At 39.9% G+C, this 23,584-nt stretch overlaps 3 protein-coding genes across 3 annotated transcripts; 1 reads left to right on the forward strand and 2 right to left on the reverse strand.

Moving 5' to 3' along the window:
* Positions 1-116: 116 nt before the first annotated feature.
* Positions 117-6,089, forward strand: LOC105442064. The gene is made up of 4 exons (XM_030988671.1): positions 117-561; positions 2,394-2,711; positions 3,464-3,682; positions 4,670-6,089. The coding sequence occupies exons 2-4, from the start codon at positions 2,432-2,434 to the stop codon at positions 5,764-5,766; spliced, it is 1,596 nt and encodes a 531-aa protein (XP_030844531.1). The 5' UTR covers positions 117-561; positions 2,394-2,431; the 3' UTR covers positions 5,767-6,089.
* A 1,426-nt stretch (positions 6,090-7,515) lies between these two features.
* On the reverse strand, positions 7,516-7,960 carry LOC587419 (late histone H2B.L3). Its single transcript, XM_787146.4, has one exon. The coding sequence runs from the start codon at positions 7,926-7,928 to the stop codon at positions 7,557-7,559; it is 372 nt and encodes a 123-aa protein (XP_792239.1). The 5' UTR covers positions 7,929-7,960; the 3' UTR covers positions 7,516-7,556.
* Positions 7,961-11,449: 3,489 nt separating this feature from the next.
* LOC100888047 lies at positions 11,450-14,019 on the reverse strand. The gene is made up of 2 exons (XM_003725443.3): positions 13,297-14,019; positions 11,450-11,935 (listed from the first exon to the last, which is right to left on the reverse strand). Exons 1-2 carry the CDS (start codon positions 13,545-13,547, stop codon positions 11,656-11,658), a joined length of 531 nt encoding a protein of 176 aa, XP_003725491.2. The 5' UTR covers positions 13,548-14,019; the 3' UTR covers positions 11,450-11,655.
* Between the last annotated feature and the right edge of the window lie 9,565 nt (positions 14,020-23,584).

A 23,584-nucleotide genomic window follows, 5' to 3' on the forward strand; every position in this document is an offset into this window, starting at 1 on the left:
CCTCCCTCTCTTTCTCTCTCTCTCTCTCTCTCTCTCTCTCTCTCTCCGTCAGACCCTCGTCCACCATCCTCTCAAACATACTCCACTCTCCCTGCAAATCGATACGACATCTTTTGTGACAATGTACTCCCGAACAAGGGTCAATAAAGATCGCCCCAAACATGTCAAAGTAGAGAACTGGTGGGACGAAGCCGTACATAATTTGTTCTATTTATCTTCTTCTTTCTTCTCTTTTTTTTCATTCGAAGTTTGTGTACAGTAGCCAAGGCACATATAACCGACTGAACCATCATTCTTCGCGTGTACGTGTGTACAAGGAAGATTTACCGGCTTACGGATAACATGTATTTCGGGACGTTTGACTACAATAAACATTGCGTTTTGTTTGATAAGGTATAGTGTTCGTTTCACATGTAATTAACAGAGGTGTCGAAAGCAAAGGAACATTGTGGAGAACCATTCGTGTGTTATGCTTCAACGAGACATAAATATGATTGTCTTATGTTCATAGTCCTACGACTGGGGGCACAAAGGACTGCACCAGGATTTGACAAATATAAAGTAAGTTTATTGTAGGTCTACCACAGATTTTACTTTACTATCTTTTTGAAAAAGTATAATTATTGTCAACTTCGCGACATTTCAGCGACGGTAAGAATCGTGTAAAACTCGATAAAACCTTAGTGAATATAGCTATATGTTCATAATTTATGATTGACCAGTTCTGAATGAAAATATAACTAGCATTATGATCACAATGAATCGTGAAATATGAGAGAATTAATATGCATTATCAAGTATTTTTAACAAAGCAGCTAATACACGTCTGACGTGTTGTTTCGTTGTACACATGTCTGCTACTAAACGGAGATGTACATGTTATAGTGAACGCATTCTCATTTCTCGATAGCCTATGATCGAGGGTCTACTATTTTTAACTATAACGCGTTGATATACTCTATAATATTAATTGTATATAGCCAGTTTAGCTTATTTTATTTGTAGGTAATTTTCTTCCTTTTCAAACTCATAATATTTTGTCGTCCCGCGGATGCAGATACAATTATTTTTATGAAGGCAACGTACTCATACATTTCTAAATTCTACTTGGGCTTTGCTTCCAACTTCAAAATTCAAAATGATCCCTTTCCGTATTCCCGACCCCCCCCCCCCCTCCCTCCCGAAAAAAAAAATGAAGAATAGCTAACTCCCTTCAAAATATAGGCTATTCCAATAATATCAATTTGGATGACATGTCTGACATGATGACATTGCGACCTCTTTATTTTTGTTTCTTCAATTGATATTAGCCCTAATCGTTCTCTACAAAATTGAACTCGCTTCGGCCAGCTGTCAAATCCGACTATTAATAACTAAATTCACAATTTCTTCCAACCTGAAGCGGGCACATCTTATCGGATTGATGATTGCCAGTAAATAATTGTATGTGCCCTTATGATTATGTCCGTCTTTGAACATAGTAAACGTGGTTAATGGGAGAAAATTTTCGTTATAGATGTATAAAAATAGAAAACCGGCAAAGGTGTTAAAGACACTATTTCACTCTAAGATAACAACAACAACAAACTAAAATGTTATGGCAGTACACAGTAACATCAAAGAAATGTTGCATAAAAGACGGAAAGGGGGAATATGACCGAGCTGTCGTATATCATGTTTATCGATCTGTGTTTGCGTTTACAAACCACCCCGAGTCCACCCTGTACATGGCAATCTATTACGCTGTCCAGTCAATCAATACTTCATTGATCCCGATCTGAAAGCGGGAGTTTTGGCCAAGCTATCAAGTATCATAGTCTGCGATTTACCCGGTGATTTACTCAGGCTTCCAATATGGTTTGCGGATGGAGGAAAGAGATGAAGATGGAAGGGGGGGGGTTGAATATGCGCTCCCGGGTGCATTTGGTTATTTTGTATGTGCGTGTGTGTGTGTGTGTGTGTGTGTGTGAGGGGTGGGGGTGGGCAGCCGTGACCTATCCAGTTTATTATTCCGATGTCAGTCCATGCCCCCTTCCCCATATTATAATCAAGCCAAGGTGGTATATGATCTATACAAAATGATAAAAATTGCTATGAATATTTCAAAATCATACAGCAGCGAACATGCATATACTCCCCCTTTTGAAATCAATTTCTGGACACGCCACTTTTCCCCATTCTCTCTTGCTGTCCCTCTCTCTCTCTCTCTCTCTCTCTCACTCTTTCTCTTTCTCTCCCCCCCCCCCCCCCCCCCTCTCTCTCTCTCCTTCTCTCTCTCTCTCTCTCTCTCTTCCCCTTCTGGCAGACCTTTTGCTTGTCGGGTGATGGGTATTTTTAAATAGAATCTTTATTTATTTTTCTTTCTGTCATATTCATTTGTCATAATTATACAGAGCAATGCCGACTCTAACCATTTTATGACGTCACGTGAATGGCTGCCATCACGACCACCATGCCTCAAATACGGTATTACCATCATGGCCGCTACTATCGTCCAGCTCGATCAATGCCCCTGCTGCCCCCACTATCGCTCGTACCAGCAGTCGACCCATCCGATCACCATAAGCTCAAGCTGGGCTGCCTCGACGATGACGAAGCGATAGTCAGGCGATGGAGAACGACGAGGGAGAAGGAGTTCCGATGGATGATTCGATATATCGGCGAGAATCTGACGGGAGAAAATATCGCCGATATGAGATTTCTATGCAGAGGTATAGCTATGTGAAGAAAAAAAAAGCGCTTGTGTTATATCCCGGGGGAGGGGGGGGGGGGGGTACTCACATATCAAGACACACGGGGGATGCCGTTCTAATAGTTCCCATTGTTAACAAAAATATCACTAAAAATGGGTCCGTTTTTCAAAATTTCCAAAATTGTCGGGTATTCGCATGGCAAACACCCGAAAATTGGTATAATGGGCCTTAATTCAAGAAAAAATCCCCCAAATGACCCTTAAAATGGGTAGAGGTTCCGAGGCTTGAGCGGCACACCCACGGTCCAAACAAATCTGAGTACCCTCCCCCCACCCCCCACCCCCCCCCCCCCTCGGGGATTATATCAGTCAAAATACTGGTCCAAATGGTCCAAACTTATTTCACCGAGAAGGGGATGATGGGGGGAGGCACATTTCTGACAAGCAAAACTAAACGCAACTCAGTTTAGGGGGGCATAGCGGGGATGCAACTTCAACGTCTTGAAAAATTGAATGAACCATGCTTCATTGGTTGAATCTGTCGATAAAATAGTAGGTGCAATAATCCTTAGAGAATGTTTTCCCTATACCCTTATCGACATTGTATAGATTTTTTTCTTCTCAATCTCTTTCCAATATTGGGAATTTGTTCTTGGTCAACTATCTCTCTGCGTACATACGCCTTTCTAGATCTGCATAATCTTGAAAATCATCCGTTTTATTTGTTATCTCTATTATCATTTAATCAATTAATTTCAATCGTTTCTCAAGACCACATCCAGCCGCCCGAGGTTCTCCGCCAGGCGATGAAAGGTGCTCGCTTGATGACCATCCTCGAAAGGCACCGTCTTCTCGCCGAAAACAGTCTTTTCTTTCTCCAGACCCTGCTCTACTACATCGCCCGACCCGACCTCTACGAGCTCGTGGTTGAATACCGTACGAAGAGACAGAATGACATGCGGAAGATAGGCGTAGAGATCATGTATGAAAGTAAGTATTTGGTTGTCACTACAGTATTTAGACGGGGGGGGGGGGGGGGGGGGGGAGGTAAAAATTAAATCTCAAAAAAATGTACACCGTTATTGAGACTGTAGTTTTTCTACAGGTTTTTCGTGGACAATAATCCTGAATCATTATTACCCTTGAAAAATAGGTTTTGTTGGGAAAGGAATATTTTGCTTCTTCATCCTATTTTCATGATACTGCACACCCCCCCCCCCCACACACACACACACATTACAAAAATATACACATTCAAATTCAATTATATCGATCCACAAGGTCATACATGCGAAATTATTTATTTTCGAACTTTTATTATTTCACAAATTAGCCTTTGGTTAGTAAAGCTTTTTACCAACAATATGTATTTATTTATATCGTTACGAATCCTAACTTATGTTGTAATATACATATTCATGATTGTGTAAATGTATTCGATTGCGCATTTTGTTGAGTTAGTGAATGGGAAATCCAATCCTTTGTGGGTAAATCTTTGTAAAAGTTGTTTTTCGGTATATTGTTTTGCTTTGAGTAATCGTGTTTTGTGTGAGGTTAGTGGGATAATAAGTCAAACATGTATGTAGAACCCTCTTGTTGTAATAACAAATTTGCTCACAGCCAATCAAATCCATTGGACTAGCTGAAAACAATTATTGCAACTTGTTTATTTTCAACATGTTTTATGAAACATGGCCCAATATCCGGGGGGGGGGGGTTGACGGGGATGTGCCGCTGGGGCCTCGAAACCTCTATCCATTTTAAGGGTCATTTTGGCGGACTGTTCTCGAAGTAAAGCCCATTTTTCAAAATTTTGAAAAATGGGACTCATGTTTAAGGATTTTTCGTGAAACAAGTTACCCATTAGAACGGTACATCTCTGTATGTCTTAATATGCGAGTACCCCCCCCCCCCCCACCCCGGCCCAATATATACTTTGCTAAACTGTTTATCTCGTTTTCACAATATCTATTGCAGTGAACCCACCCAATGATAAAGGTGTCACCCTCAGTAAAGAGCTAAAGTCTTTTCGGAAGAGTCTGAAGCCACGATCACGATTCAACACCGTCGACGTCCAGGCCATGCTGAAGAGGATGTCGGAACTGAAGGCGGAGATGAAATCGCAGCTCCCGAAGACCCTCGACCGCGGGTATGCGGAGTCGACGATGTCAGCGGCAACGTCAAGCGATGACAGCGAATGGGAGGATGTCGATACGGACGATGACGGCGACGGCGATAAGGATCGTAGAGATAGAACTTCTCGAGGCGAAACCGAGGCAGTGAAACGTGAGAGTCGTCGTCATATGAAAACAAAACTTGCGAGCGCAATCAAGGGCGACGCAGATGACTGCGAGAGAAAAGAGAGCGTACGTTTGCCGAAAATTATACCAAAAAGGAAGGTCGAGGTCGTCAAGACTGATCATGGTGGCGAGGACGATTCCGAGGATGACAACGTCGATGATGAAACTGTAGGAGACAGCAGACAGTCAGGTATTCTTGTGAATTCGTCACAATCAAGTCGCATTCAGGGACCTTCTAAGCCGATCCATAATTTCACGCACAGATCCAAAGAGTTTCTGGACATGAAAGTCGCCGGCAAGCAGACTTACAGCGACGATGACGTCATCGCGTGCGTGCGTGACGTCAACAAGCTGACGAGCGCCCGCGTCAATGATCCGGACAAAGCTACTAACGAGGTCGTGTTGCCTACGGTTTCGTCGAAGATGACTACGAAGGGTTTCACGATGACGGCGGTCAAAGCCGTCCCAGTCAAATTCAAAGTGCTACGACGAAAATACCGAATGGATTCTCCTGGGCGGAGGGCGAGGAGAGTGGTGAAGAGACCCAAGGCACCAAAACCCCTGCCGCAAATTAAATTAGAAACTAATCAAAGTGCTAATCATTTGGATAGTTTAGCCCAGATAAAGAGAACACATAATGTACCGAAGTACGTGCCGCAGAGAGTGAACTTTCTTCCCGATATCTACGACAAATATGCCCGAAAGTCCGTTTCCACGGCATCAACGAAAGTATCGACAAAACCGCCGACGAGTAGAAAGAGTAGAAAAAGATGAAAGTTTCTGGGAAATATTGCTTATGATGTTGTATTTTCTTATATATGTATATGTTATTTTATTGTCTAAACTCACGTAACATCCAATCGAAATATGACATAGCAATAGGCCTATAGTTCGGTTAAGTGACTTAAATCCGTGAGCCGCCCCCCCCCCCCCCTCCTTCCCCATAACGAGGATGGGTGTGAGAATGTGAGAACTGAAAGAGCCCATTATCCCTCAACCACACCCCCCCCCTCAAAATTACGACAGCCTTTGCAGGAAGACTCGCTAAAGGGAAGAGGGGAGAGGGTTGTAAGTTTTCCAACAACGAACCCCCCCCCCCCCCCCCTTTCACTCCCTTCCGGATCCGGCTCTGCTCTCAATTTTTCCTTCATTTTCCGAAAGAGCATCAACAATAATGTCCACATGTTGAAACCCAATTGAATATGTTAAGTATTGGCCGAGATATGACCATCTGAGAAAATGATCTCCCAAAGGAGTTCAGTGATATTTTGCTCTGGTGGCGTTGCCTCTATATAGGAAACCCAGGATGTCCTTAAATCATATTAATAAATTAATAACGACTGTATTCATACTTGCAGAATGGTTGCGATGGCGTCGCTAGATGGCGTTATTAAAATTTGAAAAAAACTATATTTAGAAACGGACAAAATACCGTTTGAAAGAAAAGGTCATTTCACTTCGCGCGACACATGGAACCAAGGAGATAAATTAACTCACCAACTTCAGGGGCAAAATTCTGATTTGCAGGTCCTCTTTCCAAGCTCCCGTGCATTTTCTTTGCATCATTGTTTTTTTCTTTTTCTTTTTTTCCCCCTTGAAAATGTGCATGTACATCACTTGTACATGATTAGAAAATTAATTGTCGGTATGTTGTTAGACCCGATTCGTCCCAACACTATAAAATATATATATATTTTCTTTTTAACGAGTCTTTTTTTTTCTCCAACAAGCCCGACGTTTCATATACACATGTATTGTAAACTGTAATGCAGCCGTAGACATGTTATGAATATGTAAATATGGACCATGAGGAATACATCAATTGTAAGTGTACATGATGCAGAGCCAGATCTAATACACGTAGCCCTCCTGCCACTAATTTTCTGTGACTGGCACAAAATGGATTATAAAATAACTGTTAATTGAATTATATTGATTTTGATTAGACGGCATAGCATAACATTCCAAACTTGAACTTAAAAAGTTGCTATACGCCAATCGTTGTCTATTTATTATTGTTTAGCTTTTTATGCAGCTATACATATTTTCCAAAACCATTGAAAGCGAAACTAACGTTCAAAACACTGTCGATCGAGGCCCAAACCAGTAATCATTCCTCCAGACATGCCAGACGTGACAGAAATATTCCAATATACAAAAATGCTAAAATAGAGTGCACTTTATTTCTATTATTAAAATTACAACTGGACATTGTTATTATTATTGTTTAACGTTTCATTTTTAGTGACTAACAAAAAGATGAATTATCGAATAAAAGTATACTTTTATATAACTTGTGTAATCGTTTCCTTTCATTATTATGTAATTCTATCTCTCATAATTTTAACCTAACATCATAAGCCGTACGAGTTGACACATACAAATTTTGTCATTAGTCTGAGTCATAAGTTGTTCAGTGATAAAGATTAGAGGCCAGGAACACTAACATCGTATAAAAATGGAAAGAATAAGAAGTGAAGAGCACAAAATGATTCTTTCTTGAATATTTGGTGGCTCTAAAAAGAGCCGTTGGGTTTACAAGCAACCAGGATAAAACTCCTAATTTACTTGGAGGTGGTGTATTTGGTGACAGCCTTGGTGCCCTCAGAGACGGCGTGCTTGGCCAGCTCTCCGGGGAGGAGGAGTCTGACAGCGGTCTGGACCTCACGGCTGGTGATGGTAGACTTCTTGTTGTAGTGGGCAAGACGGGAAGCCTCGGCGGCGATGCGCTCGAAGACATCGTTGACGAAGCTGTTCATGATGGACATGGCACGGCTGGAGATACCAGTGTCGGGGTGGACCTGCTTCAGAACCTTGTAGATGTAGATTCCGTAGCTTTCCTTCCTCTTTCGTCTCCTCTTCTTGTCCCCGCTAGGCCTGGGGGCCTTAGCCTTCTTCGATCCCTTCTTTCCGGCGGCTTGTGCTTTAGGAGGCATGTTAGCGAATTGAGATTTCAAATGCGAACTGATGAGCAACTGCTTCGCTGGTATATTTATAGCAAAATTGACGATCCGAATTTACCCGCCAAGCCGGCGAACGAGCACCTGCTATGCTAATAAGCAGTGGTGCTCGCAGGAAGCCAATGAAAAGGCTGAGATTTCTGGCGCGTTACGTTTCCGTATGCAAATCAGGGTTCTGGAGCTAGGGAAACCGCATATTAAATGAGCTCTTGTCTTTTGTATGCTCGCGGGTCGTGATTTTGTGTATTGTCGTCTGCGTGTATTGTGTGTAATTATGGTGTATGTGTGTGTAGTTGTCTGCTTGTACACGATCGTATGTCTTTCAATTCTTGAACTGCTAAGTTCAACTTTATTATTATAGTAAGTTCTCCGTGAAAACAAGTTCAACATCGTGATAATTATAATTTCAAAATTGTTCGAAAAGAGCCATGGAGAAAAACCTGAAAAAAATTTGTTGTCGCAAGTTTCAGAGAAAGCGAGACATATTATCTGGAAACAGGAATACACTACATATTCCATGTTTTTTTGGTCACTTTTAGCAAAATCTTGCATGGCTAGCTTACAAATCAAAAATACAATTCCTTACATCGTAGGGATAGAGGTAAGTATTTCTAATCTTCTATATGCCACATCATATATTTGAATTAATGTTAGTGCGCTAAAAAAAAATGGGAATACATAAATCTTTCCGAAAAACTGAAACTTACAATAAATCTTTTTCCAATCTAGCATTTCGAACTTTAAATGATCATAATAATTGTTTCTTGGCCAGGCTTGTAAAGTTGTAGTTAGATTCTGAATAAGTTTGCTGTAAAATAGAAAAATCTAGAAAAAAATATAGTTAATTTGCACGCAGTCCGCCAATTGCAATTAAAAAATAAAAATACATGTGCCTCAATAATATATGCAGTCATGAAAATTAATTGATAACTATGGTTGTAATCTATTCGGCAACTGCACTAGCTTTTAAAATATAGTTCTTCTTTTTGTTATGCATTTGAGGTCTAAAAGTAAGCAATTATAATTATATTCTGCGAGTACATATATATCATAATTGTTATCCCTATAGCTCCTAGTAGTCTGCTCTTCCATACAGTTCCATGCTAGCCCCACCCCTCTCCCTCCCCTGCCCCACCCCTGTTTTCCGATATCACCCCCTCTCTCTCTCTCTCTCTCTCTGCCTCCCTCCCCTCTCTTTGTGCTCTCTCTCTCTCTCTCTCTCTCTCTCTCCATGGACCTACTCCATGCTCTCTCTCTCTCTCTCTCCCTCTCTGCCTCCCTCCCCTCTCTTTTTGTTCTCTCTCTCTCACTCTCTCTCTCCATGGACCTACTCCATGTTCTCTCTCTCTCTCTCTCTCTCTCTCTGGCGTAGACAACACCAAAGTTACACCTCGTAGTCTGAAGAGGGCGACATTTCAGCATCGTCAATAAAAGGACTGACTTCCTGTCCTCCCGTCTTGTTATTTTGTCAAGTTTACTCAATATAGGTCTACATGGGGAGTAATTTTAGTTTTGTTGATATTGTTTCCCCTTTTCTTTTCCATCATTTTACAAACGGTTATACAATCCATAAACTGTTTTAAAAAAAAGCTAAGCATTTATCATGAATATCGCATATTTTCTAATTAATAATCATTCCTTTACTTATATTTTTGGTCATTATTTCTGAGCAAGTGTGATGACATTTTTTTTTTTTTTTTTTTTTTTTTTTTCACCCGAAGGCTCATCAGCAAAATAAACGAGTTGAATGAATGAATCAGTTGCAGATGAGCCCTCGTGTGAAACAAATTTATGATACATCCACAGGGGTATCCAAATATATCAAATTGTAAAGAATCACAATTCATCCAATTTTCAAAATTTTCCAAAACTTTATAATAGAACCTTTTCAATCTCTATATAATATATCTACATTTGCTCCCGCAGATGAGCACTGTCAGACATTGCAGTTTTACTAAACTATATATTAGGGGGGGGGGTGGCTTGAGGCCTTGCTAGCCACCCCCTTCCTTTAGAACATTTTTGTATTCTACATTCTTAGCTTTCTCAGTATTATGTCAAGGTGTTTGTAACCGAGTCCTTTCGACATGGGTTTGACCTGTTAGAGATGGCATGGTTCAGCATAATTGATATTGCAATAACAATTTTTGAGAATGATCCTTAGTGTTAGAATTTAAATTACTTTGAATTGAATTATAAAGTATGTTTATTATAGGGTACTGATACCCATCCTATTTAATGTCCCTAGTAAGCTCTCTCAGGACCTACTGAATATCAAGGAAGGAGCCCCTGGAAAAACATTCACATAAGTGTGAAGGGAGCAGGGGTGTACTTACGGGAGCCCCCACATAATCACTTTGATTTGTTTTACCTGAATACTGAATACTTTACTGAAAAGAATTTCGTTTAAAATAACATTGATTTGGTGTTTTACACATGCCATACTTTGTACAGGGTTTTCAACATTTGGACATCATTTTTGATGCTCTTTCGGAAAATGAAGAAAAAATGGAGAAATTCTAAAAATAGATTTTTATGACGTCACAGCTTCGGTACTCTGTAGGCTGATGATTATTTCTCATCGTCACAGAGCTGACTGCAATGATAATCTTCATTCTGAACGATAATAGTTTTTAAGTTTTGATATATAATTTTTGTCAGGGACCCCCACCACCCCCCCCCCCTCCACATACACACTCCTCAAATGAATGCTTCCGCTTCATCTCTCCACTAATACTCAACCAATCTTAAAATAGCACGATGAACTTCAGAAACGAAGGGGCTATGGGACACCCCCTCCCCTCTTTCTCCAAGGATGATGAAAACAAATCAGTACTGGAGAAAGAGAGAGGGTTTCAAAGATTCGACCATAATTATATACACACTCACTCTCTCTCTCTCTCTCTCTCTCTCTCTCTCTTTCTCTCTCTCTCTCTCTCTCTCTTTATCTCTCTCTCTCTGTCCCCCTCTTTCTCTCTCACTCGTCACCCAACATGCAAATTAGGATTTCTCTCGAATCATTGTAAACTATGTTGAAGTCTATAAAGTGCCCCCTCTCAAGAAAAAAAAACAAACATTAGGCCTACATACAAAATGCGGTGCCCCTCCATGATTAAAACCTTCTCTGCATCGCTGTTTGATGAATAGACCTGGGGGTGTTTCACAGAGATCCAAAGTTGAACTTAACTCTAAGTTAGACTTAAACATTATGGAGAGCGATTTGAAGCCTTGAAATAAAACATATTAAAATGCGAAAAATCAAGTATTTTAGATCTTTTATAAATTCCACATCAAGGAACCGAAGTTTCCTTGATAATAGAAAATATGAATGATTTTGAATCAACATTGTATGCTTTTTAAAATAACTTTTACTAAATATTTTCAAAGATGCTAACGGCTTTCCATGATTGTGAAGTCCAACTTAGGAACTTTGTGAAACACCCCCCTGGATTCCAGTTAAGTATATTTTACACTAAAAAATAAATATACAAAACACATTCTATTGGCATAACATTTTATTATATACAAGAGTAGATTGCAAGAATTAGAAGTGCGTCACACAATAATATTGCGTCATCCATGAAAGACACAACGAAGGAAGACAGTTCCAAAGCAACTTGACGTCTGCGTTTGATTCCAAATTATATACAATAGCTTTTCATCAAAGTCATTTTGATGTAAACGTCCTATTATATTGCAATCCTTATTTCACATAGTAGCGGTATTTCACAAGATCCGTAGCGGGGATTCCCATCTGTTTCTTTTTGTTGTTAGTGGACCTCGAAAAGAAATAACCGCATGTTGGTTTGTAGGTCGTGGCGAAAGGAGCGAGCGAGTTCAGCGCGACCAATGGAATGTGCGCGTCACGGAAGCGCCCCCGAGCGGAGGATGGAACTTGAGGACGGAGAGGGGCGTGGTCTGATCCCTCGTTGGTTGTCCAGGTTGATGACGTATGAAGTCTTGGTAGTGTATTTGACGTTGCCCTATGAGTAAGGAAGGAAACAGGAAGATGGAGAAGAAGAATATGAAAGATTAAGATGAAAGATTGAAGAATAATGTTGTTCAGTTTAAAAAAAAAAAATTATTAATAGCTGTATCAACTTTGAACTCCAAGATCGAAGTATTTCAAACCTATCAAATGAGTTTTAAATTGAGATGAAAGGTAACAAACTAGCATCAAAGACAAATAAATATACGTCAGTGAATCCTTATAAGAATATTATATCACCTGTTCCCATCCAACCGACCCCCCCCCCCCCACCTAGACCCTACCTTAAAACTTCTTAAAAAGTGTTCCAACCCCCCCCCCCCCCCCCCTCCGCGAAAACATGGCTTTGGTTGTCAGTAACTCATAACGATCATTGATCAAACAAAACTAAAGATACAGGTGCCAATTGGTTGATTTGTCCATTGTTTTGCTAATATTTAATCAATTGTCTGACTTTTGACCTTGAGGCCTTGGTATTGATTGTCTGCAGTGACTTGACTTCAACGTCGACAGTTACACAAACACTTGCATCGATTTACTCGAATGCCAAACAGCTTTGTTTGTTTTCCATTGACAAGGAGAAGGACATTATTAGGAGGCACAAACTTAACAAGTGCCAAGTCCTTCCACAGAATTTTGCATGAAGAAGAATTTAGGTTTCAAGGTTTGATCAGAGAGATATTTCTTTGGTTCGATCAAACATAATCTTTATAAGACCAGTTTTATCATGTATTCTTGCCTTCTTTTGGTGGTAAAGTAACTGAATGTTTATCTGTTCTCTCTTTGCTTTTTATTCCTTTAGTTGAAGTTTTTTTTAAAGGATGATTAGGCCTACAAGTTGATAATACAATTTTATTTTCGTGCATTTGTGCATGTTGCACCAATCCTCTGGAACAGGTGCCATTCGTAAAATTCAATGCCTAGAAACCTTTCAGAAACATGGTAAAACGTTTTTGTTTTTATTTACTCAGAGTTACTAATGATATCCTGTTAACATTCTGGAGAGAGATTTGTGTAATTTGTGTATTTTGCTTTGTATAGCGCCTTGAGTAAGTTATTAGATAAGTGCGCTTTATAAGTATATATTACTAGTATTTTATTATTAAATGTGATAAAAAGTGATAAAAGTGATAACACCTGTACCTGATTTTCTAGTTTTTGAAATATGACGATTTCGGCCGATGTTATCGGGGGGGGGGGGGGAGAGAAAGAGATGGGGTAGCACTACCACACATTTTGAAATAGTACTGGAGATTACTTCTTAACCATGAATAGGATTCATCATAATTGTATCATGTAATAATATTATAACATTTTGGTGAGGGGGCGAATACAAAATTAAAACAAATTTCCTACCTGTCGTTTTTAGAGAGGTTCGCGGCGCAGTTGTTGCTCTGCCAGACTGGGGCGAGTACTTCTGTCGTTGTGAGGACCCTCGTACCACTAGGATTTTCAATGCTCGAGACGGGGTCCCGAATAAATCTCCTCCAAAATGCAGGATTGGGCAGGTTGCCCGAGACATACTGGTCTCCCAGGGGAACCAGGTGTGCCTTGTGGGTCCCGTAGAAGGACTGGTTTATCTGCCCCTGGAAGCCGGAGTTAGGCATGATGGCGGCGGTGTGGGCGCAAGGTGGGGAAGCAAACGAGGGAAAGTAAACTCAAAATAATCTCTCCTCCAAATCGTTGAAAACTGCTCGAAATCAAGTCGAATTCAGTCACTTTTTTCACCAAAATAACTCGTCACCAACGAGGATACTCTGTCAACTTTTTTTGAGTGAATTTCCGCTTAATATTATTTGTATTTATAATTGTTTCTTTTAATAATTTTTTCTTGCTACTCTTAATCTAATGAATATGTCTTTTGTTGACTTCCGACTTTTGCTTCCCTCCTGTGCTATGTGACGCGTGCAACACAATACACAAAAGACATGCGCACAATAGCTTGTCTAGTGTCGATTCGCAGACCCTGTGTCAAGCTATTGTTAAGAATATGTGAGCCATTTACTGGTTTAGCGCACTGTGGATTAAAATACAATTGATATGAAGTATAATAATCAACCCACATAAATCTCGTATAAACATTAAAGCTAAATTTAAAGAACAGCTTATTAGTGACATGTAACTTTTCATTTGTTCAAAGCCTGTGCGACTTGAAGATAAGCTAGCAAAGTGCGGTGCCCTTTGTTGCTAGCCTGAGAGCGTACCGTTACTAACTTATTATGCATGACTGGGCTTATTCTATTCATTCTGTAGGGGGTGATTTGCATTTGAATAAAGAACACTTTAAACATAATCGCAAACATTTGCGCAGGCCGAATGTTACATGTTTGCATTGTTAATGCATTGTGAGGAAGGTAACTGCATGATACTTCTAGGGATATATCGAATTGATACCAATTTGATATCGGAGAGTCAGGAAAATAACATTTCATAATTATTTAATCATAATGATAATCGTACAAATATTGAATATTATCATGACTATATATTTTTGTTGGATCAACAAAAAAGATTTTCGATTGACCTACTTTCTCTCCCATTCAAGGGGCAGGGGTTATTCAGTGCGGGCGGGAAGGGGGGGGGGGTTCAGTAGTGAAGGGGAGGTGAGGGAACGCTCTTTTATTTTGATGCGAATTTGTCAATAGCCATAAGATTAATCATATCATTGTTTATTTATTTTATTCGTTTATCACGCGTTCATCATCGATAACATAATTAGTATTAATATTATCATTATAATCATCATTATTATTATTATTAGACCTACATGTATTATCAATATTAGAAGCAGTAGTAGTAGTAGCAGCAGCAGTAGTTGAAGTAGTATCATCATCTCTCTCTCTAAAAAAAAGAGTGAATTTTCACTCTATTTTCATTTTCTTGTGAGTGACGTCAGGGATCACTTGTTTCGGGGTGAATATCGATTGATTTTTAGAGTGCTCTCTAAGAAGAAAAGAGTTTATTTTCACTACATTTTCACTCTCCAGAGGAGTGACGTCCGTGATCACTCGTTTTTTTGTTTGTTTTTTTGAGAGAGAGAGCGTCGTCGTCATCACTATTATCATCACCATTGCTTGTCGGCGACATTTCAGAAAAAAAATATCTGTGCGTGATGCAAACAAAAAATGAACCCGAAAATATCGATAGCCGGCAATTTAATTTGAAATTTAAAGAAATGTTAGAGTAACAAACAAAAAGTGAAGGAGCAAGGAGAAAATTCGAATATTCATAGTATAATCCAGTAAAGCAGAAGGTCTGGAGAGGAAGGTGAAATTCGACAGCCCGCTTCATCGCCATTTTTTGAGCTCCTTATAACCTGCCCACTTGATATTTTCCTTGAAAAATGCCACTTTAAACCGGACTTGATATTAAGTACTACAATACGCATCTCTTAAAGGTAATACAAAGTTTTGGTGTAGGGTCGTGAATTTGGTTCAAATGAACATATTGGAAATGCGATCCTAGAATATTCACTGATCGTTGTCGCGGTCTAAATCGACTCTAAAGTTATGAAATTGTAAATAATAAACACCTTATGTTGTATAGCTCCCTCTCAAGGTCAAGATATTAATTAAGCTATAAAACAATGTTTCTTGACTAAAATCGACCGATTAGCTATTCCCATTCGGAAATTATATACCACAACTACATATTCTGAGATTTCCATGGTCGCAGCTACCATTATACGGCCGTAGGAGCTATTTGAAATTTAGTAAAATATACCGGGAGCACCGGTAAATCTTTATATTCTCGAAAGCTGAAGTGTTGTAAGGGTTAAAATTTATAGTTGTTTTAATACATCCACAGGGGCATCCAAATATATCAAAATTGTAAAGATTCACTATCCACCCATTTTTTCAAAATTTCCCAAAACTTTGTAATACCTTTAAAAGATGCACATGCACACTGCTTTTTTAATAGAATCTGAAAAACAAATGAAGGCATTACAACTAAATTAAACAATTAAAATTCAATATTCATTCAAGAGATGTAAATCTCTTTCATGCCACTCGGACCGGTTGAGCCGACAAATGGAAGCTCGTTTAGTTTTGTTATCGTTATAGCGCCCCCACCAGACCTTCTTTTCTTTTTAACACATGTTCATAGCTAAAATTATGTTTTATTTCCTGCGTCACAAAAAGCTTTAGTTAAAAGCCTATTATTTTGATGATAAATACATTTGTGCAATTTATTACATCAAATTCCAGTTATCGATTATGTGACAACACATTTTCAGCTACAAATAGCACAAAGAAAATAACTTTTTAAACCTATTTATCTTCAGCAGTAAAAATAGAACCTCATATAAAAACTCGACCATTGTGATGTGATGGTCATTTTACCTGACTGCTAAGAAAGCATAAATGCATTTAAGCAAGCAACCAGACGGCCGCCGGCTTTAGGTCCTCTCCGAGGGACCTGGTAGGGATGATAAATGCCTTACCCAAGGGCACAGCGCATCGTCTTGGTTTCGAACCCGGGTCACCGGATAACGAGACCACGTACTGCTCTACCGACTGAGATATTGCGGTAATGTTTTAGTGATTTATATAATTTATGATAATCATGATTTAAGGTTGGAACACAGAAAGCTCTAACCTGTAGAGCTATACGTGATAAAATTCTAGTTTTTTTTTAATGGAAACGGAAATTATTTATCATATAAATCACAATGAACTTTTGCCAACGAAATTCTTAAATTTCCTAACCTTTGTTTTATAAATTTTCACTATTCCAAGTTGCTGATAACAACAACAAAAATTATTATTATTTATTGTTTCTCATTGATATAAAAATGTTACCATTTATTATTATCTTTATTATTATTATCATAATAATCATTATGATTAATAACTGTTGTTTCGTCGAGCGATGATTTTTGCTTGGTTCAGATTTTTCTCTTTTTTGCTCTTAAAAGCGACCGTAGGTTAAGTTCGGCACTGTCGCCATATTCTTCAGTCAAAGCAGCAAGCAGTCCGAAATGTAGTCAAGTTTGACTTATTTACCAGTTAACCCGTCAGTTGCCATAGAAGTATTCCCGACGAAGTTTTGTCCCGCCACAGAAATCGAATGCAATGAATAGTTGAAGAAAGGGAAAAAATGAAGTTTGGGAGTCCAGCCGTAAATGGAGATATTAAGCTGTGAAGCTTATTTATTCGATCTGTAAAGACAGATAAAATAACAAAGACAGATTTAGTATATCATTCATGTTACACAAGAATGCAATATATAATCCAAATTATCTGAACAAACCAAGTAACTGTATCTATAAAGATTCATTTTTCCCTTTCCTCACCTATTCATTGCATTCGATTTCTACGCTGACCTGGAATAGGAGACGAAGGGATTAAGTTAACCAAGATGACAACTGAACAAGATGTAAAGGACCTCAAGATCAAGAGGAGAACTGCAAAGGCTAAGCTAACCCGGATGTCCAACGCCTTGCAGCATTTGTTGGACCATGACAGGGACCTTGAGGAGGTCGACGAAGCTTTCCAAGGTTTGCAAGTTACATTTATAGATTTAGAGAAAAGGCATGAGGCCTTCTGTGCGACCATTGATGATGATGATGAATTCACTAAAGAGGAAGCCTGGTTGGAAAGCTGCCAGTCTACATTCATTGATATGCAGATGAGAATAAGGGACCATGCCAAGTCAAAGGCAATTGTAACTGTACCGGATGGGAGTGATGGTCCAAGCCAAGCTACTGCTGCATCGTCTGCAGCCGCAGAGACAGCAGGGCAAGAGAATGAGACTGTGAGCAGAGAGGCAGAGGTTGACTCCCGTGTTGTCACCTCCTGCAAAGTACAGATGGAACGCCCAAAAATTCCAAAGTTCAGCGGTGACGTGAGAGAGTTTGCTACGTTTCGATCGGACTTTCATCATCTCATCGATACTCGATATAGCAAGAGAGATGCTGTCACCATACTGCGTACCTGCCTTCAGGGAAAGCCCTTGGACATGATAAGAGGGGTAGGCAACGATTATGATGCTGCTTGGGCATACCTGAACTCTGTTTTCGGTGACCGGCGATTTATAGCAGATGCCATAATCTACGATGTGAATTCTTTTAGGGATTTGAGGGACGGAGAGGACTCCAGATTTTGCGATCTGGTGCACCTGTTGAGGCGAAGCTTCAATACACTGAAGGAAGTTGGCTGTCCACAAGACATTGACAACAGCCAAACGCTGGCTCTGATAGAGCGCAAGATGACCCTCGAAGACCGGAAGGTGTGGTTCAGACATGTAGAAAGTGCTGACAAGGATGTCAGTTTGCAGTACTTACTGGACTGGATGGAGACGGAGATGATGACACGTATGCGGGCCACTGCACCGCTTAGAAGTGCAACTAGTAGCAGCAGACAGAAGAATGCAGTCCACCATGTAAGTGCTGACAACAAACAGAACAGCGAGAGTACCCAATTTACCCAGTACAGATGCTGGATCTGCGAATCTTCTGATCACTGGGTTGAACATTGCCAGAAGGTCCTCTCCAAGAGTCAGACAGAGAGGTTTCAGTTAATGAGAGACAATCATGCATGTTTTAGTTGTCTCAAGAAGGCAGGCAGAGAGCACAACATGAGAACCTGCAAGAGAAGGAAGAGGTGCTCTAAAGAGATAAATGGGGAGCAGTGCTCTTCATTTCATCATCCTCTGCTGCACAGGGAAGTTGAAACCAGAACTGAGATAGTCGCCAGTGTAGCTGGAAATTCCGCCCTACTGCCAGTGGTTACGGTTAAAGTGCTGGGTCCAGATCAGAAGAGTTCAACAGCTAACTGTCTAATAGACTCAGGATCCCAGATCAGTCTTGTGAAGCAGTCGATGGCAGACGACATGGGTTTGGTTGGGAAACCGATCACGATCAACATCACGAAAGTCGGAGGCCGTGTTGAAGCAGTGAAGACGAAACTGTATAGGATGAGACTACAGTCCCTTAAAGGCAAGCAGTCTTACGGAGTGTTGGCACTTGGGTTGGAGTGCATCAACGATAATGTAGCAGAAGTTCGGGTTGATGAGCTTGCAAGGATATTCCACCTGAAGAAGGATCTTGTACACCGTGGTTTTGGATCCATCGATGTGTTAGTAGGAACCGACCATGCTAAGCTTCATAAAGGAGAAACCAGAGAGAGAGGGAATATGTTGGCAAGGCATTCACCTTTAGGATGGGTAGTGTTTGGAGCTACCTCAAAGCAACAGCCAACCAAGAGTACAGTTATGAATGTTATGCTTGCCAACTCAGTGGACTTCAATGATTTCTGGACGACAGAACCAATTGAAGTTTGTCATGATCCAGTGCAGTGCCATCCTAGTGGTATCAGCAGGCAAGAAGCAGAGGTGAATGTTGCAGATGATCTCACCCAAGATTTGAGTGAAGATGAGTTTGACGGCAGATGGCAGCACGGACCTGATTTTCTGTGCCAACCAAAGTCAGAGTGGCCAGAAGAACCAAAGCTAGAGGGAAAGGTGCCTGAAGTTGAATCAGAAAGAGGTAAAGAAGAACAATCAGTCTTGATAGTAACCAACAAAGAGGACGTCATTGACTGCAAGAGGTTCTTCAGCTGGAGAAAGTTGATCGGAGTGACATTATATGTGCTGAAGTTTGTAAGAAAGCTGAGATCAAAGTGCAGGAAGGAAATTGATGTTGGTGATAATGACAGCATTGGCACTTTGACACCTGACGAGTTGGAGCAAGGAGAAGCAGTCTTGATCCAGAATGCCGAGAAGTCACTAAAAGGCAGAGCTGAAAAGGGAAAACTGAAAGCCCTTAGTGCTCACACAGACGGTACGGGCATCACCCGAGTAGGAGGCAGAGTTGATAGAGCTGAGATGTCGTTTGGAAGGGAACACCCAGACCTGCTTCCTTTCGAACACGACACGTTCACACGACATGTCCACAACAGTAGTGGTCATACTGGAGTTGCAGCCAGTACAGCAAAGGCCAGAAGGAGGTATCGGATTCTGAAGGGGCATAGACTAGCGAAGACTGTCAAGTTCAGATGTGCAGTGTGTGGAGCATTTGACCAGAAGGCAGAACCACATGAAATGACCGAGTTACCCAGAGAAAGACTAGCACCACATACACCACCAGTTTTGTTCACATGTCTGCATTTAGAGTTTGCAACTGAATGTTCCGCGATGGAGTTTGTTCAAGTACTTCGTCAAATCTTTGCTTTGATCTGGATTGATAACAGTACTCAGTTTGTAGGTGCTCAACGTGTGCTAAAGGAGGTCTGTACTGTAAAGGGAACAAAATGGACGTTCATAGCCCTGCATCACAACGGCTGCGCCGAGTCATTGGTGAAGAGTTGCAAGTCTGCTCTCAAGAGAGCCATTGGAGAGCAAATCCTGACACCGTTTGATCTGTATACATGCCTGATAGAGGTGGCCAATCCAGACAATCAACCGCCGATTGGCAGAATCCCGACGGATCCTGATGATGGGAGCTACCTGAGTCCTAATGACATGCTGTTAGGATGTGCATCCAGTGATGTCGCACAAGAGCCGTTCCGAGAAACCAAGAACCCAAGGCATCGAGTAGAGCTCATCCAACGGATTGCAGACGCCTTCTGGCAGCGTTTGAGAAGAGACGTGCTCCCGTTATTGACGCCAAGATGGAAGTGGAACATTGATCGTCGCAATGTTTGTGTCGACGATATCGTTTTTGATGGCTGGCGCCAACGCGTTACGTGGAAAATGGACCATCGCTCGCGTTGTGGAAGTGTATTCAGTATACCCAGTTGAAGGCTACGAACAGTAATATAGCAAGTGTTAAGTTGCAAGACACCATTTATTGACTAGCTGATAGGTTTAGCTTTGCACCTCTAGCATAGTATTTGGACTGAGAATTGAAAGAAAGTGTTTATTCATTTGAAGAGTTAATAATGCAACTCGAAATGCTTGCTGTAGTGCATGTGTGGATTTCAGGAGTAGATTTCAGATGTAAATTACAGGTGTAAATTACAAGTTATGCCAGATAGTTTATTTTGTATTGAAGTGTAATCTCTAGATTATTACTGGGAAGTTTTATGTAAGTCAGATATTTAAGTTTAATTCATCAAACAGGGTTAAATTGTATGAAGTCATTTTATAAAACAGTTTTTCTTAGACGAGCATAAATATGCAAATTAAGCGCCTGTCAAAGTCAGTCGAAGGTCATATAGCACATTTAAAGTGACAATCTATTGTTGAGGTTTTTAGAAAGAATTTAAACTATGAAGATAGATGAGAATTATCAAGCTTGTGTATGGATGCAAGATAAAGATGTTTACAGTTATTTTGGTTCATGCAAATTGGCAGTGATCTGTTTAAAGGGAAGTCTGGTCGGTTTTAGAAACTCTGAAAGTATGAGTATTTGAAAGTAATGCATATTAGAAAATGCATAAGGTTTTGTAACCATTGGTTACTCTGGATTTTTGTTATTTAAAGGACGAGGTCAAGATTGACAGTTTATAGAACAAAAGCAAATGTGTTTAAATGAATCTTTATAGATACAGTTACTTGGTTTGTTCAGATAATTTGGATTATATATTGCATTCTTGTGTAACATGAATGATATACTAAATCTGTCTTTGTTATTTTATCTGTCTTTACAGATCGAATAAATAAGCTTCACAGCTTAATATCTCCATTTACGGCTGGACTCCCAAACTTCATTTTTTCCCTTTCTTCAACTATTCAACTGTATTATTATTATCTTTTTTATGATGACGATTATCATCATCTTAATTATCATTATTTTGTTAACCCACCCCGTTAACTTTTAAGATTGAAAGTTTTTTTTTTAAAGTTGTTATTTCACAAAGGAGAATGCAACATACTTCTCGACTTGTATAGCTCGATCATTTAAAACTTTTACACAAATTCTAAAAAATCGCAAAACATAAGCCCCCACCCTGTCTCAAAAATAGAGTAGGCGCGTGCATGCGCTTTAGGATAAGGCATTGTGACGTCACTAGCGCATGCTGATAATTTATGCAAAATCAATGGATGCGCTCTAAGTAATTTTGTTACCTGGCACGGCGGCTCGCGCAACAATATGACGTCACAATTATTTTATAGGCAGTCGGTCAAAATTAACGAAATGATGACAACACAAATTTAAACAACGGGGGCAAAAAGCAGCAAACTGTACAATAACCAATAAACATAAATTGCAAAGACATTTTGACCTTCAGTTCACTGAAGTAAAGTTAATTAATAACGGTTTGAAAGGAAAGGTATTTTGACCATCATAAAGGATGCTTGCTGTGCCAGCAGAAGTTCGAACCTGGGACCCATCAGGCCCTCCTATGTTCACCGCCCTAGTCTCCCGTACGGTGCAGTCCACTGATCTGTTCGGACCCTACCGAGAACCAAAGGAAACACATCACAGTATTGCGTAAGGAATCATTCATTTATCTATTTCCATGTTTATACATGTACTTAATTAATGATTTGTACGGTTTCTTTGTGAATTTATCGATTTACAATATATCTTATATTTACTTTTATTTGTATTTTATTGGCATGTTCTTAATTCTGAACATAATATTGTGTAAAGCAATTTTATTGATCTAGGCCAAAAAGGAAACGTCAGTTCCTTTAAAAGACCAAGGAACAATTACAAAAAAAAATCGACTAGTCTAGTAAGCAGTATGCGACTATAGGGTTGGATGGGGGACGTACAGTATCCCGCCCCCTCTCTCTCTCTCTCTCTCTCTCTCTTTCACATCCAATTTTGTCCACCTCTTCCGGGAGCATGATCACGGACTTTGAAAATTAGGAATAACTGGCGAATGAGTAGTTCCATAAATTAATAAAAATTTCCAAGTCAATTAAAAGTATGAATCAATAGGTATGCCACTATGGGATGGGGTGGGGGACGGGCTTTACCCTCCCCCACCCCTCTCTCTCTCTCTCTCTCTCTCTCCTTTTTTCTCTCTCTCTGCATGTCTCTCCCCCCCCCCCACTCTCTCTCACCCAATTTTGTCCACCTCTTTTAAGAGCATGATGGCGCACTATCGAAATTAGAATAACTAGCTAATGAGTAGTTCCATGAATTAATATCATTTCCATGTCAATTAAAAGTATGAATCAATAACAACGTCAACTATCATGTAAAAAGTTTATTCTAATATTATATACAAAAATCATGTTTTTTTGACAAACCAATCACCGACATTATCTATGTACAAGAAAACTGAAAGCAGCTAGCTAGAAATGAAAATTTGGCATACGCTGTAGCCAGTTACCTAGAAAAAAATGAACCACTTTACGCTCAAAACTGTTCTAAATAGTAAGAATGCAGAAGTTGTTAAATGAAATATAAACGAATTTATTAATCAGACAATGCCAATTTTGAATTTTCATCACTCAAATGGACATTATGTTTAGATCATCATGAAAAAAATGAATCTCATGATTGTCGATATTCTTGAGATGTTTCCGATCACGTCTCTATTAAATTTAATTATTGTAAAAGTAAGGCGGAGTGGGAGTGGGAGTGGGGGGGAGTCACACCCCCCCCCCCCTCCGAGAAATTCATCTAACAGGTCTCTATTTAATTCGTTTTTTTTTTAAGGTATTAACCTGAATAATTTATGTTTAAACTCTCTATATAATTGGATGTCATTTAAATAGGTATAGCAAGGAGGAACACAACTAC

Source organism: Strongylocentrotus purpuratus, unplaced genomic scaffold (assembly GCF_000002235.5).
Source record: "Strongylocentrotus purpuratus isolate Spur 01 unplaced genomic scaffold, Spur_5.0 spur5_scaffold_17, whole genome shotgun sequence".
NCBI lineage: Eukaryota > Metazoa > Echinodermata > Echinoidea > Camarodonta > Strongylocentrotidae > Strongylocentrotus > Strongylocentrotus purpuratus.